The 18,959-nt window shown below is 50.0% G+C and overlaps 1 protein-coding gene across 1 annotated transcript in view; it reads right to left on the bottom strand.

The window, feature by feature from the left end:
• Nucleotides 1–1,569, bottom strand: part of CACNA1I (calcium voltage-gated channel subunit alpha1 I) — a 159,278-nt gene extending 157,709 nt beyond the window's left edge. The window contains exon 1 of the mRNA XM_065626922.1: nucleotides 1,274–1,569. Coding sequence (XP_065482994.1) covers nucleotides 1,274–1,554 — 281 coding nt within the window. The 5' untranslated portion in view covers nucleotides 1,555–1,569. The remainder of the gene's footprint in view (nucleotides 1–1,273) is intronic.
• Nucleotides 1,570–18,959: the final 17,390 nt, after the last annotated feature.

Genomic DNA, 18,959 nt, shown 5'->3' with positions numbered 1-18,959 from the left:
TGTTCTTTAACATTTTAAGAGTTTCTGGACAAGAGCTCAGAGATGAAACCCAAACCTTTTCCTACACTTGAAATTGAAGCAAATCTCCAAATCCATCAGCCATCTAAGGCCATCTGTTATTGATAACAGCACCTCAAGACTTTACCTAGGGTTTGACTCCTGAAGCTGAAAAGGCTCTTAGGAACATTTTGCGAGTCTCTCCTGTGTGCCCAGACACTCAGATTTAATCTAGAAGCCTATGCATCAAAACCATTATAAGCATCCTTACAGATAATACCCACCAAACCAGGAACTAAGAAACTTCCAGGAAAAAAGTGCCACCACTTGAGATTTCTGGCCAGAAAAAGGTTCAAGTAAAACTTCAGACCAACCTCTCTGATGATTCATTATCTTCTCCACTTCCTCTCCATCTGAAGGGTCCCACAGTACAAAGAGTAACAAGTGGGCTCCACCTGTTTTTCATATTGCATCAGGCTCAACACCCACAGAGGCTGTTGCTTCCCAGCAGCCTCAGTGCTCACGAGTTGTGCAGGTGGTTGTCATTTGCACTGGTGGGTTGCAGGGGCCTCCTTGCAATCAAGGCAACAACTGTGAACAGTGACACACATGGGTGATTGTTGACCTCCTGTGCAAAGAAAGAATGTGCTCACATCTTGGAGGTCTCCCCCAGGGTGTATGAGGCTCAGCATCAAACCCTGAACAGATTTTCCCATCTGTTCCTGCCCAGGCATCATGGCAAGGCATTGGCAGGACAGTGACACGTGCCTCTTGGAAAGGCAAGGGGTCACATAGGTATCCCCTGCATTCAAGGTCCAGGAGTGGTGGTTCCCTCACCAAGGGCAAGATGAGCTCTAACTGAAGCCTGTACGCTCAGAGAGAGGAGACACCTCTGCCATTTGTGGCAGCCTCACAACAAGCTCCGGGGCTGGCAACTCGTGCTCTGTCCCAGGGAAGAGGCAAAAAGGGAGCCAGGAATGGGAAGAACAGGACTTTGTAAAATACCTCTCCTTGTTCCTCTCCTCTGCCTCACCCAGACCCCTGTGACTGGGGCTGTCAGCAGCTCTCTGAAGTCCCCCCTTTCATAATCAGCTCCTTTTGATCACACACTAAAGCAGCTGAGGTTCTGTTTAAACATAAGCGAGGAACAAAGCACTTTGTTAAATATGTAAGAAACTTCATTTCTTACCTGCCAGGTGCCCCGGGAGGGCAGGGAGAGGGGATGTATGGGGTCGAAGGGAGCAAGAGGTGGGAATGGGCAGCTTGGAAAGGATATGGGTTGCACACCATTTTGATGCACCAGCTCCGCGGGCTGGTGGTTTGCTTCAAGCAGAAGAAGACAACCGGGGCCAAGTCAGGGTAGGGGACATCAGGGTCCGGTGGGGAGGTGACTTCCTCATCCTCACCCAGCTCAGGGGAGGACGGCGGCTGCTCCGGCGGTGTTTGCTGCTCTGAGACCCCCAGATCCATGGGCTCCAGTGGGCAGACGGCAGAAGTGTGAGGGGGCTGTGGGCCCGCGGGCCAGGTGGAAGGAGGCTGGGGGACGTATTCTGCCATGCCAGCCACAAGCGAGAACCCCTGGAGAGGACGAGAGAAAGAGAAATGAAACCCACGTGAGGAATGAGCAGCAAGAGCACAGCACGCCCATGCTCTCCCAGTGAGTTCAGAGCAGGGCCAAGCCACAGGACCGATGGTTCTGACAATGCTAAACCTTGGTCACACTTTGTGCTGAAGCAATTTTACGCAAAACTCTCTGGTTTAGCCCCAGAGGTGCAGCATGGCTGTCTCTCTGTGCCAGTAGTGGGAGCAGGACAGCTTCTGCCAATATTTATCTTTTCTGCCAGTCCCTTTCTTCACCAAGACTCTTCTGGCTAGTCATCTCCATCTCTATTTAAATTATGGCTATAGCTCCTGAGACACCCTGGTGTGGTGCTGCATCTCTGGTGATGGTTCCAGCTCTTCTAGAGCCAGCCTGAGCACCTTAACAAAGCCCTGTGGTTTGAAGAAGTATGGACACATCCTGACAAAACTCAGTCACCCTGTCCTTTCAGTCCCTCACACGGTCCTGCCAACCCCTGGTTCAGCTTTGCTGCCCTCTCCCACCCAGGCACATGCTGGGCTGGCCTTGTATCACACCACCTGTTGGGCAGGCTCCTTCACACCAACACTGTCAAACCCAGACAGAACAGTAACTCATTCAAACAGGGAGCTGTAATGAAAACTAGAAGTGGGATTAAATAGTAAGCACCCTTTACTGGAGCTTGTGGAGCTCTCCTTTGCCATGGCAGAGGAAGCACCATGAAGACAGGTTGCAAAAGTTATTCAACTAAGCAGAGTGGTCCAGGTGGACGTAGGAAGAGCAGAACAGGTCTTACGCTTGGTGGCACCCAAGTACTGCAGAGCACCATGCTTTTGCTAAAGAACATCTCGTTGCTGGCTGGGTGCACTTAACGGCAGCCTTGTTCTGGGAAAACACAAAGCCAAACATTGTCCATTAAATAGCACAGTGGAAGTGCCTTGTTAAAGTGAGCGGAATGAAATAAATCCCAAAGCCTGGCTTTGGAGGGGTGTTACAGTGACACTCTTAGGAAAGAGGGCTTGCCCAAGGACTGCCTCATGGTGGCATGACGGGCACTTTCTTCCTTTCACCATGTTGGCAAGTTTGGAGTGTCCGTGCTACCAGTACGAAAGTAACACGAGATCTCAGACACACCACAATACAAAAAGGGCCAATCAGCAGCAGGAAAGGATGTGTCTGCCTCAAGATCCATGGCACAGACCTCATCTCCTCACGTCCTGGCCATTGGTTATCCACCCAGGCACTCAGCTCAACCCCTTCACTTTGGGAGCATGCACCCACGTGCATCTCTGCTGACGCTGCTCTACCTTGGCATGCTCTACCCTCGACATTTCAGCCTGAGAGCACTTTGATGCCCACACTGCTGGATCCATGATCTCCAGTGCTCCCCTCTGCACTCATCTCCCAGGTCTGGACAACCTTAGCACCTTGGGCTGCAGCCCCCCTGTTATCCCCAGTTAAGACCCTGCAAACTCTGCCTATCCACCTTGTTCTCTCAGCCCACTGCTTCCAACACACACTTTGATCCAAAACTTTGCTTGTTCTTTGAGGCTTGGTATTTGTCAGAACAAAGAGCAGCAAGCGCAGAGGTTTAGAAAGCAGACATAGCGTCCCTTAGGGGATAGCACGGAGACTCTGCGAATTCATTACCCCAAAGTCCTGCAGCTATTGGAAAGAAACAGGTATTGTGTCTCCAGACTGGCTTTGGTACAGTGTTCATAATTATTTAACCCCTGTGACAAAAGTGGCAGGACATCCTTCTCACCATCCAGCACCTCAGTTTTCACTTTCACCAGGTTTTTAATCCTACACTCCCATGCAACTTCTTGTACCACCTTTTCCATCCTCCATTCCCACCAGGTCCCCACTGCCTGCTCTGAGCTGGCTCCCTTGCAGGCTATTAGCAGGCAGTGACTGAGCCCAGTTTCTTTCCCATTAACAACATGGAGGAGAAAGGTTAGCAGGGCCAGCCAGAAGGAATGACTTATTTCAGTGCTCAGAGCATCCACACAGATGACAATTCCAAACTGCGATGTAGAAAGCTTCATAATTAACAATACAACTGAGCAAAGGAATGGGCAGAACAACCTCAACAGCATTTCGCTGCTTTCCCTCCAAGAAAACATTCAGAGCCTCCTCTGCATCGCACCACTGATAGATGCAGGTGGGACTTTGGGATGCAGCTCTGCCCATGTCAAACACACATGCACAAATCAGATAGTGGCAGCATCACAGGCAGTTTATTGCTCTGCTTTGTGCAGCCCAGAGTGACTCATTAAAGGTCCTATGGACACAGAACCAGGTGAATCCCTTTGGGAGTACTGAAGTCAGTCCTTGATTGATAGCTGCCCCACTGGAGATGTGACTAATACCGCTTCCTGAGATGAAATCCTGCTCTGCCACCCAAACCAGCCCCAAGGCTGTCATCACAGCGTATTTCCTACATTAAGCAGGATTAATATGCTGTGTAAACAGAGGGAGAGGGGAAACCCAAGCAGTGGGGCACTTATGAGCTCTTCACGCAGAGTCAGTCCTCCTGTCTCAACTTCAAAGGGGAAGGGAATGGTTTTCCTGAGAGAGACAGATCCAAGGTCCTCACCACTACCAGCTCAGATGTGGAGGCTGGAATCAGATATTTCTACTATTTTGGCCAAGCTGCAACTCATGCAATGCTGACATTTTCTATGGGATTGCAATTCCCACAGTGTAGCATTGCTGTGTAACTTGGCTGGAGTGAGCCTGCTACAGTATTTCAACCCAGGAAAGTCCCTGTTTAAATGAACATAACCAAGAGGAATGAGTTTGGCACATGCACACAGCTGCATACATAGAAAAATGTGCATCAACAGAGAGGGTTCCTACCCAGATAAAAGACAATAATGGTAAGACCAGGCAGGTTTATAAGGTTGCAGAATTTGCCTTTGGGATGCTTCTAACCTCTCCTTTGTGCAAGCACTGCTTACTGTGAGGAAGGCAATACAAGAGGACAGTTAAATGGTTATGGGGCAGCCAGATACATGTTCTTTCCACTCAACTTTTTGCTCAGGCCAGCCTATCCCCAGCTGGCAGTGCCAGGCCAGACCCACCAGCAAAAATCAAATCCTCCCCATCCTGAATTCTTTTCTGGCCAAATGCCCCCCAAATGCACAAAACCAGGCCCCTGCAGAAGGAGGAGCGATGCTACATTCGCTCTCTTCCCTCCCAGGAGAAGGGAAGGTATTTGTGGGCTGGCAGCTCCTCCTGCTTCTCTCCCTGCACAGCCTGCACCAAAGCCTTCTCTGGAGCCAGGTCTCAAGTCTGCACTCCTCCTCCGACGTCTGTCCCCAAGGGCCATTTAAGATGACCGCCATCCTGAGATGAGCCCCTGCTGGTCCTGCATCTGGCACACACACCTGCCCTGGGCACGTGTGCTGGCAGGGAGCTCACGGACTTGGCAGGCACAGGAGAAGCCGCCAGCCTCTGCCTCAGCCCTTCCCAGCTCCAGAGAAAGCACCTGGTCCTGCCGGACTCTGCTGGGGAAGAAGGGAGAAGGATGCTCTGAAATAGCAAAGGAAGCAGCGGACTTACTGAGCAGGGGAGATTATCTGGGAGAAAAAAGAGATGTCAGGATTCAAGGGAAATGCTTCAGATATGGGTTGTCTGTCCCCAAAGGCCAATGTCACCTCCTGGCATAAGCTTTTCAGAGAGGTCTCTGCTGAGACCAGGGCTGCAAGTGGCATCCCGGGGCTGTTAATGCCATGACCTGCCAGGCAGCCACAGATGACCAAAGTCCCATGAGTGAGCCAGCCCGAGGTGTCCTGCAGGCATCACACCCCAGCTAAGCAGTCTCCTGGCTCCTCACCACCCCTCGTCACCAGAGGTTTGGGCAGAGAGGGGCTGTCAGGGACTGTGGGTGAGGGAGGGCTGACAGGACCTTTGCAATGCTCATGCCAGCCTTTCCTGAAAACCTCTAGGGTGTAGACAGGATAGGGGAGACTGTTGCATCTTGCCACTGAAAGAGCCTTTTGCAGCCAGACAGGAGAGGTTAATATCAGAGAGAGGTTACCTGAGCACCATCCCACACCACAGCATAAAAAGGATGCAAAGCTACTGGAGAGTGTCCAGAGAAGGGCCACAAAGTCAGTGAAGGGTTTGGAGGAGAAGGGTTTGTTCAGCCTGGAGAAGAGGAGACTGAGGGGAGACCTCATCGTGGTCTACAGCTTCTTCACAAGGGGAGGAGGAGGGGCAGGAGCTGATCTCTTCTCTCTAGTGACCGGTGACAGAACCCAAGGGAATGTCAGGAAGATGTGCCAGGGGAGGTTTAGGTTGGACATTAGGAAAAGGTTCTTCCCCAGAGGGTGGTGGAGCACTGGAACAGGCTCCCCAGGGAGGTGTCACAGCCCCAAGCCTGACAGTGTTCAAGAAGAGACTGGACAAGCCCTCAGACACATGGTGTGAATTTTGGGGTTGTCCTGTGCAGGGACAGGAGTTGGACTCGATGATCCTTGTGTGTCCCTTCCAACTCAGGACACTCTGTGGTTCTATGATCCCAGTGCTGGAGGCAATCCACCCAGAGCCCAGAGGGATGTCTGCCCTCCTGCGCAGGAGCATCCACAGTGTTGACCTTCCCCACCACCAACCTTAACCCTGTATGCCTCACCAGCCCACGCTACCCCAGGGCCATCCCTCCCTGCACACTGCTCACACAGACAACACCAAGGCCCTCAGCTGAGATGAAAGCGCAGATTACATTTCCTTTAACAGCAGCCTTACTTCCATACAGCACCTCCCATCCTGAGGGGACTCACCACCGTCACTCACTTGTTACAAGTGCCAGGAAGCACAGCCGCTGCTCTGTCCTGCTAACACCCCATGGCAACCTTGCAGACAAGGAACAAAAATGACAACCTCCAGCTGGCATTGCAGGGGAGGGCAAGACAGCCCCGTCAATCGGAGCAGTACCTGCAGCCCACGTATTTATCATCTTTTCAGTACTTATCAGTACTTGCTTTTCAGTATTTATCATCCTTTCAGTACTTAAAAGGGGCCTATAAGAAGGATGGGGACAGACTTTTTAGCAGGGCCTGTTACAATAGGATAAGGGGTAATGGTTTTAAAGTAAAGAAGGGGAGATTCAGGCTGGACACGAAGAATAAATTTTTTACAATGGGGGTGGTGAAACACTGGCCCAGGTTGCCCAGAGAGGTGGTGGATGCCCCATCCCTGGAGACATTCAAGGCCAGGCTGGACGGGGCTCTGAGCAACCTGATCTAGTTGAAGATGTCCCTGCTCATTGCAGTGGGGCTGGACTACATGACCTTTGAAGGTCCCTTCCAATCCAAACTATTCTATGATTCTATGATCTTCAAATGTCCACCTGAACATTGATGAGCCTCTTGGACGACAGCTCTTGCAGTCGGTTTCACACAAACCTGGACTTATTTAAGGACATCTCTGAATGCATGTGGGTGACCCTGTTTGGTAGCTGCCTCCCAGGGTGGTCTGTTGTACACGGTTGTGAGCCCGCATTTGTTTGTTGCTATAAATGGCAAGTGCCGGTTATGTGTTATCTTTGATGCATGCGTCTGGCTGTGGGGATGTGTTAGTCATACAGGTTTCACATTTTGAGCATTTGCAGTGGTACAACATAATTAGTGGTACACGGCTCCCTCTGTGTTTATGTTTATCTACCATTGCCGTGTCTCTCTGCCTGTTCATGTGAGGCAGCGCCTGTTCTCGTCTGCCTGTATGTGCGAGGACGTGTACGAGCATCGGTAAGGAACAGGGTCACTTCTATTAGCAGCTAATTTGAAAGAGAAGCTTTTACATCTGCATCACCTCAGCACCTCCTAATGCGATGGGACATGGCAGAACCCAGCAGAAAGCATTTCAAATGGCACCCAAATCCATCACTCACATGTGTCAATGTGCCAATGTGCTCCTGAAACACACCATCCGTGGCCTGCACCAGAGCCAGGGTCACCTGGCTGCCCTGCCTGGTCAAATGCCCACAACTTGTTGCCTTTCAGCTGCACACTGAGCGATTGCTGTGCCTTATGTCTGCACATGTTATTAACCTCTGGCAGATTTGCTCAGGACCTTGACAGCCTTCCCCTTTCCACTCTGGTGATTTTGGATCCCTCCTCCTGCTTGGGACAGGGAGCAGAAGAAACTCCCCCATCCCACTGAGCAGGGGAAGGGGAAGCGTGGTCAGCACAGGACAAAATAAAGATAAGCAAACTGTCTGTGTGAATCTTCAGCAATAACCTGCCTTCAACCCATAGTGCAGGCGGCACTCCGCAGCTGTAGGAAGAGCAAGCCCAGATCTCCTGGACTCTCCCACCCCTATCATCACAGCCAATGTCCACCATATAGCTTACCCCTCGCACAACTGGGACAGCCCCATCCTGGCAATCGCTCTGCTCCCCAGCCCTGGCACAGCAAAGTAGGGATCTGCTTATGCTGCTAAGAAGCCTTTGGCCAAGCCTGAAGGAGATGTTGTGGAGACCAGTAAAGATGTTGCTGGAGAGATGAGGAAAACGTAAACGATGAGAGAAGAAAAGGCACAGGAACAACACAGTCGCTTTGGATTGAGGAGGTACAGAGGCAAAGGAAGTTTCCTGGTGGAAAATCATTACCTGGCCTTAAATATGTGGGGCGTTTGAGACCCAGAGGTTAGTGCTGCTGAAGACCTCAGCCTCATCTCATTGCTTCCCAGAGAATACGCATGCTTGCTTTCAATGAAACATTTTCATTTTTCATGTCCCAAATAAACAAGAACCCAAAAATCTCCTTTTTGGCATAACTCCCCACTCTAACAGATCCATCTATGGAGAGGTTCTGCCCCAGAGACAGTCTTTTCCCTTCCCAACCTGCCTCCCTTACTCCCTGTGACCCCCTTTGGTCCACACTCCTCACCGTGATGCCTCCTGCTCGGGTACACAGGCACCTTTCATGTGAGAGGATTCCTGTCATGTCCTCTCACTTAAACCACCACTTGGCTAAGCTACACATCTTTAGCACTTAATCCTTGCTCGTAAATTAATCTCCCTCACACCATGGTCGTTCCGTGCAGATTGGTGCTGAACGCTTTGCCCATAATGATGTACCAAGTGCTGCCTTCCCTCCTGGGCCGGCTGCAGAGCTGGGCTCCCATCCTGGTGTCTCTGTTGTTGGCCCCGTCACGCTGCTAGCCCATGTCTGATATGCCATCTACCGTCACACCTCGGTCTCATGGCATTTGCTGTCCCCTCCCCGTCCCTCACCAGGTCTTCAGATCACCTGTTTCAGATTACATTGCCCCTAGATACATTAGCTGGCATTTTTCCTAAGATGAATCTCATTATATTATTTTCTGCCCATCTTTTTGACCTCAATAGTTCCCTTTGTGTTATTTTTCTGCATCCCCACTGGCAGGCAAAAACCTGTTTCATCATCATCCCGGAAAGTCAGTAACATGCTGTTTACTCCCTCCTCCAGACCGGCAATGAAGACGTCAGCTAAGATGGGTCTGAGGAGGATGATGAAGAGGAAGATAGCAGTCTCGTAGGCTTGCAGCAACAGTGGCTTTGGGGCTGTCCTCACACTCTCAGCCCTTGAGCCAGAATATGCAGTGCTTGCAGGAGACACAAAATGTGCAAGTATCTCAATTGTGCCTCCTGAAGAAGCCCACACTGGGGGAAGGGAGCTGCAGCTCCTGCCCACCACAAGGGCAGATGGCACCCAGTGCTGCAGCTTTGAGTGTTGCACCTGTGCTGAGAGTGGATGCAAAAGGGCAGCCTGGGGCTGTGGCCAGGCTGGTCACTCCCACCGGGTAAGCCAGCAGCAAGAAGCTCTGCCTTTTAACACCATCCTTCCTGGACCAACCTATCTGCCCCTTTTGTCCCAGTCCCAGCACCCAACCTGACCCAGTGTCCCTTCAGGACCTGACGCAGTGAGCAGGTGTAGGAAAACAGCAGCATACAAGGAGCAGGGAGACCCTGGGAGACCCCCTGCTCCCCATCACAGCACAGCACTGGATGCAACCTCCCACCCCTGCACAAGCGTCCTCACCCCACCTCCAGACTTTGGCGCAACCCACATCACCATTCACACCTGGAGAGGAGATTTCCCAGGGTGGAAAGGGAGGTGGGGAGAAGCAACAAAGGAAGGGGCTCATCTAAAGGAAACACAATGCTAAGGGTTTGGGGTGTATCAAGAGTTACATCTTACACCTCTCCCCTCCCTGTAAATTACTACCCACTCCCCTCCTGTCACCTGCCTCCGAAGGAGATAATCTGCATAAACCCAGATGCACATTTGGAGCAAACAAACTCTGGCAAAAACAAAAACAGGAAGGGAGCTGAAGCTATGTGGAGTGTGATGATGCCCCAGGCTCTGCCTCTAGAAAGGAAAGGGGATATGGGAGAGAAATGTAGCTATGAAGAGGGGAATCATCTAGAAGCAGAGAGAAGACAACACTGGTAGCTCTTCTGCAATGGCCTATGGGCTGTTAATCTCAGGTCAGTAGATAGACCAGGACCTTGTGATGGCTCCTGCATCCCACATGATTTGACTACTGATACTGCTACTCATTTATATAAGGCTGAAAAGTCCTCTTCTCCGCCTGCTGCCACCAGGGGAAAAGAAAAAAAAAATCAAAGCTTCGATGGTTGCTTGAATAGAAATCACTGAAAAGCAGCAAAGACACCAATGCAAGCATATCTGACCACAGACCTGAATGGACCCCTGTAGTCCAAGTCCAGTCCCTCCCCATAGCACACAACCTTGCAAGGAAACTCAGTCCAAAACAGTCCATAAACATTCACTCCACTCCCCATCTTCCACCACCCCCCTGGCAAACTTAGAGTAGCTCTGAAGGCCAAATAGGAAAAAAAAAATTGCACAAGGAAGACAAGCAATTGAGGGCATCACCACTGCTGAAAGTCCCCGCTCTGGGAGGAGATGCAAGGTGATGATGGGCACACACACCCACTGCACACACGCACTGCACACACACACTGCACACACACACACCCACTGCACACACACTGCGCACACACTGCGCACACACTGCGCGCACACTGCGCGCACACAAGCACTGCAGCTGCAGAAACAGGCTCCCATCCAACCTTGCCAGTCTGACCTGTGGGAACACCCATTCCTCACCTCTGTTCTGCAAAGTGATTTAATCGAGCCTGCCATCAAGACACACTAACCCAACACCCGAGAAATGTTCAATACCACTAACCTCACCTCTGCTCTCTGTACAGCGCTGTTTTTCCAGCCACGGCTAATCTCTGACACTTCAGAGAAAGGAAATAAAAATCTTCCCCTGCTGCCCCCAATGATGACACCACACAAATACTTTCAGCATCCACATCACAGCAGCAAAATCCCCAGCACTTGCCGCTTCACCAGCTACCAACAGCGCAGGTCAGCAGCTCCTCTCCATCCTGTTCAACCACACAGCCATAACCCCAAGCTCCAGTGGTTTCACATGGAAATGCCCCTTGCCAGCCCTCCCCAGGACACCCCCATCAAGCTTTACATCAAGGCACGATGAAGCAAGATGTGGTGCCTGCACTGCAGATGATAGTGATGTCAGAAGCAGAGACCAGCTGCCTTTTTTTTTTCAATATACGCACACACTTGATAAGAGGGGAACAAACTTTCCTTTCAGAGGCACCCCTCTGATCCTGCCTTGGTCACATGGATATGGGGCTGCTGTACTGCACTCTGTGAAACACAAGCTACTGCAGAAAACACCAACAAGCAGCTTTTCACACCAAGAGCCCTCGGCACATCCACTCACCCACTGTAAAGACTGGCATTGACCTGCAAAGGCCCTGATGACTGAGCCTGGCTTAGCCAAGAGATCACATCCCTCCTGTGCCACCACAGCAGCACACACCTCCTGTCCAAGGCAAGCGACAAGGCATTTTCTGAGATCTCCTCATTGCAATTAGTCCCTGATACACCAGGCTGATTGCTCTTCAGGGCACACCGCAGTGCTTCAAACACGGTGGCCTGACAAGTACCAGCAAAGCAAGGAGTTTATTACCAAGTTAGTGGGTTGATTTATGCAGTCTGAGTTATGATTAGAGTGCTTAAATAAATTTTGTATCAGTATAAGACATTTTTCAAAGCGCTATGCAATTTCTAAGAGCTTCAAGGTATGCATTTCAGACACAGATGAATAAACTAAATAAGGTGACTATATTAGGTCATTATAAACAACTATGCAACTCTGCATAACTGGGAAGAAACCTTTACTTTCCAATAACAAGTTGGGGGTTTGTAGATCTTGAACACTCTTAAAAGCAGCCCTACATTATCCCACCTTCTAGATTTAAAAAATTACAGCTAAGAAATGGTGCTACCTGATCTTGCAGATCCACCTGCGGTGCTTGATTTCTGAGCCCATCCATGGACCCAGTAGTTTTAGCACAGCTCTGCAAGTGCAGCTGTTCACATGCTTGCTTGAATTTGCAGGATTAGGACTTTGATTTAATAAAAGATCAAATTTATTGTAAATCAGTGGCCAGCTCCTTTAAAGATTCCTAACACTATGTGTGCATTTCACGAGTTTCCAGCTGTAGATACTTGTTCTCTTTGAGGAAAATGAATAAAAATTTGCTTCAACATTTTTTTCCTCCAGGAAAAAAAGCTGACCAAGCATACGGCTTCTTTGCAGCAGTGCCTGGAATTGCAGGCTTTTCCCAAAATTAAAGGTGGCGAGGGTTTAGCCTAAGCCACCCTGGTCTGGAATATCTTCCTGGTGTACCTTGCTGTGGATGGGACAGGGCTGGGCTGTAACACTAGTAGGGCTGTAGGATGGAACAACATCACAATGGGCAAGGAGGTATAGGTTCTCCAAAATCAGATCAGGTAGCAGCAATGTACCCAGGCGTGAAGCGGGTTGGTGGAAGGAAGGAAGGAAGGAAGGAAGGAAGGAAGGAAGGAAGGAAGGAAGGAAGGAAGGAAGGAAGGAAGGAAGGAAGGAAGGAAGGGAAGGACAGGGGGAAGGAATGAGGGAGGGAATCAAGGACTAGAGGAGACACCAGAGCTGCAGCCTGGGGCACAGGTGCATCACCAACACTTTGAGAATGCCCAAGGCTGGACCAGCGGGGAAGGTGGTGCTTTTGGTGGGGACAAGGGTGGGGACACAGGAAAGCTCACCCAGCATCACAGGCGCACTCTGATAAACCCTAAGCAGACCAACCAGTCTCCTTATACCCCAACCGAGGCCACTGTGCCTACCCACGAACACCCACAGGTGAGCAGTGAGCTCCTCATCAATCAGCATCCCTCTCCCGTGACGCTTCCCCTCACTTCCTTGGTGACTGTGGCTGTGCTGGCCCTGCTCCAGCCAGGTCCACTGCCTGAAAATGCTCCTGAGGCAGCAAGGGGAGATTTTGTGTGAGAAAACATGAGACAGTTTGGCATAATCCCCCTTTATGATAGCCACTGTCAGATTGATCCAGGCTTTGTAAGGCAAACCCTTCAGATGTGGCAGATCAAAGCTCCTTCCTTGTCCCCCTGACTCCCCTCTGAGATATTCACCACCAGATCTCCTGGCAAGGCACGTGTGCATCTATTGGTGCATCGAGGTGGCCGGTGCTCACACACAAGCTTTCCAGTGAGATCTGCGTGTAAACTGCTTTTCCCCACGTTCCTGCCACAGTCAGGGCCAAGGCTTCCCCGGGTGGTGCTGCACCCTGGCGCAGCCAGCCCGGTGCAAACACCCTGCCCGTGGGCAGGGAATCAGCACGACACCCCAGTGCCATCCCTGCCTGGCTCCAGCTCCCCTTGCACCACTGCCGTTCTGAGAAAGCTCCCATTCAATGCCAACGCCATGGAACTATTACGTTATTTAATGGAGAGAGAAATAAATGCTCTCAGTCCAGCAGCATAAGCCCTTGCAGTAAGCCTGAGGATGCACCCCTGCCCAGACCCGAGGGATGGGGCAGAGCTGGCTGGGGGAGAGATGCTTGGAAAGTGTCCTTAAAATATAGAGGGAGAGGGGGGCAGAAACAGGGCTCTTGAATTCCCTTCCCAGTGGTTTGAATTAAAAGTTTCCTTGCAAGTAGGGCGTTGAGAAGATAATGAGCTTGCGGATTTCCTTCCATCGATTGAGAAGTTTACGGATTGGAATGAAAACATCGAAGGGAGAGAGGGGCAGGGGGCCAGCAGACCCCTTCCTTCTTCTAAGATAATAAATCCTCAATCGCCAGCCCAAATTTAAGGCCAAGAGCTCCGCAATAGCACAGAGAAACAACTGACAATTAACACAGCAGTCTTCCAAGCGACAGAGATACAGAACCACTAGCAACCCCCAGATCAATGACAAAAACGCTTCCTATTAGCAGAGAGAAAATACAGAGCAAGTTCTGCTTTTTGATGTTTACCATTCTTCTTCGTAATAATTTGCAGGGAAATGATGCATGTTGGCTTTTTCTTTCTGGGTTTTTTTTTTTTTTCAAGCCCTTGGTACTTTTCACACAGCTGCTGTTACCAAGAAGCAAAAGGTATCCATCAAGAGTGTTATGAAAACCAGTATTGGCAGAAAATATGCCAGATAATTGCCAGTCAACAATTTCTAACGTTATTTCTGGTTCTCTTCTTTTTTTAAATTCTTCTATTTCTCTCCCCCCAACTCCAGCCAACAGCTTCCAGTGATGTACAGAAGATGATGCATTTGCTATATTAAAGTACATCCTATTCCCTGTCCCTTTTCAAACACTTTAGATGTTGCACACGCAATTGAAATGCAATAATAATCATAAACAAGACAATTTATGAAACCTAAATCCAAGACCCAACTCCTGCTTTGCAAAGGAGAAAAAAAAAAAGCCAAACCCAAGAAGCCCCTAAACAGTGAGATGGTTTTAAGAAAAGTTATATATATACAAGTCTCAGACAGTTACCTCTCCAGGGAGGAGATTTTGTAACCCTTCCTCTTTCCCACCACCCTTCCCCATCATAACGGTACAAACTAACCAGCACTAAATTTGAAAATCCTGGGATTATTCACACTCCTTCTATCATTTATAGTCATGTATAAAGAGCTGCTGAATATGTGTGAGAAATACGTTCCCTGCTGCAATCGCTCATGGATGTGAACTGCTGGACACACAGTCGTCCCCTTTCCACCACCACCCCTGACCAAAACACACACCAAAATCAATTATTGCTACTTGTTGGGTGAACAGAGGCAGTGTCACATATATGGGCACCGCACACAGACATACGCGTACAGCTGGACATGCACAGAGAAATAACTTTCCTCTCTGGAAAGACAGAATTATTAACGTTACAGACATGTCTGCCCTCAGCCTTTACTTCTGCCAGAGAGGAAACAGGTCCGAAACAAAACAGGAATGATGCAGGTACACGGGTGGGCACAAGTTTTCTATTAAAAGGACAGCAAAAACAAGCGAAATGAGACAGACATAAGGCTAGCCAGGTGTGCATGCGTCTCACCTACCTTTGCATGGAAAAGAAATCTCCAAGGTAGAAGTGTCCAAGTCAGAGAGGCAAAATAAAATAATAATGAAGACTCTTTGAAAAAATTCACCCACCAAGAAAAAATTGTTTAAAAAGCCCCCCCCACCCCACCCCTCGCACACAGGCACTCTCACACGCAGACACACACACCTCAGCACCCGGGGGTGGGGGGGAAAATAGGAGAAAAAAAGATGAGGATCAGCTGAGTGACGGGGAGCAAAGAACCTGCAGGCGAGAAGCGGGGAGTTGTGTTAGATCCGTGACTGCAAGGACTGAGCGTGTGCAGGAGGGAGATGGTTTGAAAGGAGAATACATGGTAAGAAATTGTGGCTGCTCAGGCTGGAGTCTGAAGCTCTGGAGTCAAGAGCAAAAGAAAAGAGGTGGGGGGGGAAAGGACCTCTTCCTTCGCAGGAGAGTCTGGGGGGCTTTGTCTGTCTGTGTGTGTGTTTTTTCCAGGCGGTTGGTGTTAAGAAGTGACAGGAGCTTCCTTCCAAAAAGACCAGAAGGTCAAAATAATTGCAGGGAGGTGACGGAAGTGTGGGTGGGGGCAAGTTTAGCTATTCCATGGTGGGAAAGCGAGGAGGAAGGGCTGGTGTGTGGCTTCTGTCTGTCTGTCCCTTTCTATCTGTGTCTTATGGTATGTTCACCAACGGCTTATGGAGCGAACGGCACAGCGAGAGAGAGAATAACTGTACAGGCAGAGAGAGAGAGAGAAACGCCGTCCTTACAGTGACACCAAATGTCTTTAGGGGAAACCTGCAATTAGAGGTGCATAAGACAGGAATTTTAGCAACACGAGAGGAAAGGAAGAAATCACCTCACACACCATTGCACACCCACATCCACAGTGGGGTCTCAGGACAGATGATTTTCCCCTCCCTTTTCTGATGGACACTGGCTTTGGCATGCTTGCTTGCCCTGAACTTGTGAGCATGTGTCCCTCCATGGGCTGAAGGTTAGAGAATTACCCCTCTGGGAAGAGGAAAAAAAACAACCTAACAAGCCCCCTGAAAAGTACCTCCCTCAAAACCAGTCCCTCCTCTCCCCCCATCCTACTCCCAATCTGTTAGGAGAACTCAGGGCGTGGGAACAACTCACTGCAAATTAGTTTCCTACTGCGTTCCATGAAGCCGTGAGGAAATGAGAAGGATGGCTAACGCATGGGGATCCCACCATCTGGGGTCTAGAGCAGAGAACAGCCACCCAAGCCCTCCCCAACGGAGGGCCAGCCCAGCTGTCTCCTCCACTGGTCCCATACCATGGCCAAGCAGCCTGGCCACACACTGGCAGAGGTCCCCTCATCCTTGGAGCATCAACCTTCAATTTTCTAGCTGAGGATCCCTGAGCTGACTATGGGAAAGAGACACTATGAGAAGCCATTACAGCCACGAAGGTTCTTCATGGGTTTTGCCTGTTCAGACAAATAAAACCCTGTATGTTAGGAGAGATGGTGATATTCTTGCCTCTGCCACGGGCATATACTGTAAATAAGCAGCTAAAAAAACACCCACTTCCCAGGTGGAGAGTGGTACAACGTGCCCTACAGCCCAGAAACTCCTCCACTACCTCACAGGGTTACACAAAGCCTTCTCCAGCCCTTCCCCACCAAGACGATGTCTGCACCAGCTGTCGCAGACTTTGCATTCAGGGCTAGAATAGGGGGGTCAGGGTAATTAACTCATCTGACCTAAAAATGGCTGGGAAGCCAAGCACTTTAATTGTATTGCAAAACAGGCCCTCGGTTGTTAACTCTCCATGGGAAGGCAATGGGATAAGCCTACCTTCCAGTAAAGCCGGTGCACCTTTGGTTTGACCTCAAGGTTGCTCAGGTGTGTTCACCATCTAGAGTGAAAAACACCTGGTACGCATCCTTTCCTTGGCTCCTCATCTCCATGTGGCTTTGGGCACAAGCCAGGGAGCCTCCAGCCTTTTCCATCATTGTAAGCCAAGCTGCCCAGAGCCCAAGCGAGGTGGTTGGCACTGCCACAGTCTCTTGTGAGGCCCTTGAAAGTCTTTGGAGCAAAGATGACTGCCACTGTCCGCTTTTAGCGTAATACTGTTGTGGTTTATAAAATGTCTAATCTTGTTTCCTCTCCTGAAAGACAAACTCAGCCCTCTGAGGACCCTCAGGGTACACCAGGAGTGCTTAGGAAAAAAAAAAAAAAAAAAGAGGAGCAGAGTTATATTATAGATGACAGGAATGTTGTAAGCATCAAAAGTTACTCGATTAACAACCCTTGTGAAAAACAGCCCTCCTGGGACAAGTCCAGCCTTTATTTTTTCATAGCTTCTGACCAGGGCTGCAGTCACTTGGTAAACCCATGCATCTTCCACAAGCTGAAAAGATATTTTATCCTAGGAAAAATATTTGTGCTGGCTGGACCTCTCCCTGTCAGTGGTCAGAGCCTGTTTGTACTGAAGGACACTACCTCCAGCAACCTACCAAAGATGGCTGTGGTTACCCTGAGGTTCCCCCATCCCGCATGGGCTGGAGGAGAAGGGAGACAGTAAGTGCCCATCCACACGAGGAAGCTCCCAGAAGTGCAGCAGGATGGACATGACTTTGTGACACACCAACCCCAACTTCTTAGTGCAATGGGGATGTGGCGCTGGGCATGTCTCCAGACTCACAGCAGAGTTTGGTGTGAAACCAGAGCCGCGTAATCATCCTGAAAGTCAGCTGAGGAAGATGCTTGGGCGGATCTCTAGACAATCACTCTGAATTCTCTGGTGCCAGGCTGCTAGCAACCCGCCAAGACAGCTTCTACCTCAACCAGTTCTTGGCAGCCCCATAAGAGACGTTTCTCTTCTGAATTGCCACATGTGCTGGAGTCATAAACGGACGTCACAGCCACTAATGAGCTAACAAAATATCTCCTTCTCTCCCCCAGAGAAGGGAGGGAGCTGAAGGGCAAAGAAAGGAAAGAGCCCTCTTCTGCCAGGTGCTGGGCACCCACCGGTGAGCGGGAGTCCTGGGGAAGAGGGATCTTCTGACGGAGTTCAGTCAGACCCTTCCTAGTCCTCTTCCTGAACCATCCCTCCTTCCCTAAACACACAAGCACCACACAGCAAATATGCAAGCAACCATAGACGCTGGCACTCCCATATACATGCACCTATGCATGCCTTCCCCATTCCTGTATACACCGGAGGGGCTGGTTGACCTTCTAGTCCCCTCATGCCAGCAAGTCCATCCTGTGCTGCCAAGGTTAATCCCCTTGAATTCCTCTTCATCAGCCATGAGACACTCACCACCCCCTCTCCTCATAAAACGCATCTGCTATTCCTTCCTGAGAAGAAGGGCTTCATTTCTGTCCCCGAAATGATGAATCTGAGCATTATATGATTTCAGATGCCTGCAATTCACCAACAAGCCCCTTCAGGGGGAACAGGGAAAAAATGCAATTGAATTTATTCATGCATGAATATCAAATGAGAAAAAGAGAATGAGGAGGAGGGCAGGAGAGAGAGGGAGAGGGTGAGACAGGAGGGAGAAACAGGGCAGCAAGGAGAGGTGGAAGAAATGAAATGGTAAAGAAGATGAAAAGTGCACACAGAGGGGCACAGGACAGATGCACATAAACACCCAGCATAATCTGTGGGTCATCACTGATGTCCACATCCCAGGATCATGTCTGTTTGCCTTCCAGCATACCAACCCCCCATGGGGATTACATGACATTTGAATTCTCACTCAGACAAACCCTCCAAATTAATAAAAGCATGCAACAGGCTTGGAAGGAGAGGAGAGGGAAAGGGGCCAGGTGGGGAAATGGAGCCATACCGTTCATTCCTTCGCAGATTTGGAGCTGGTGAAAAGAGCGAGCCCAGGGCAGCTCACGCTTCAGAGCGGAGCTCTGTTGTCCCCACAGCCCTCCCCAGACCACACACACGGGGGAGGCTTTCCATGGGCTTG

This window comes from Caloenas nicobarica, chromosome 1, assembly GCF_036013445.1.
Source record: "Caloenas nicobarica isolate bCalNic1 chromosome 1, bCalNic1.hap1, whole genome shotgun sequence".
NCBI classification, from domain to species: Eukaryota; Metazoa; Chordata; class Aves; order Columbiformes; family Columbidae; genus Caloenas; species Caloenas nicobarica.
Note: the sequence above shows the minus strand (reverse complement) of the source record. Positions and strands in the feature narration are given on the sequence as shown.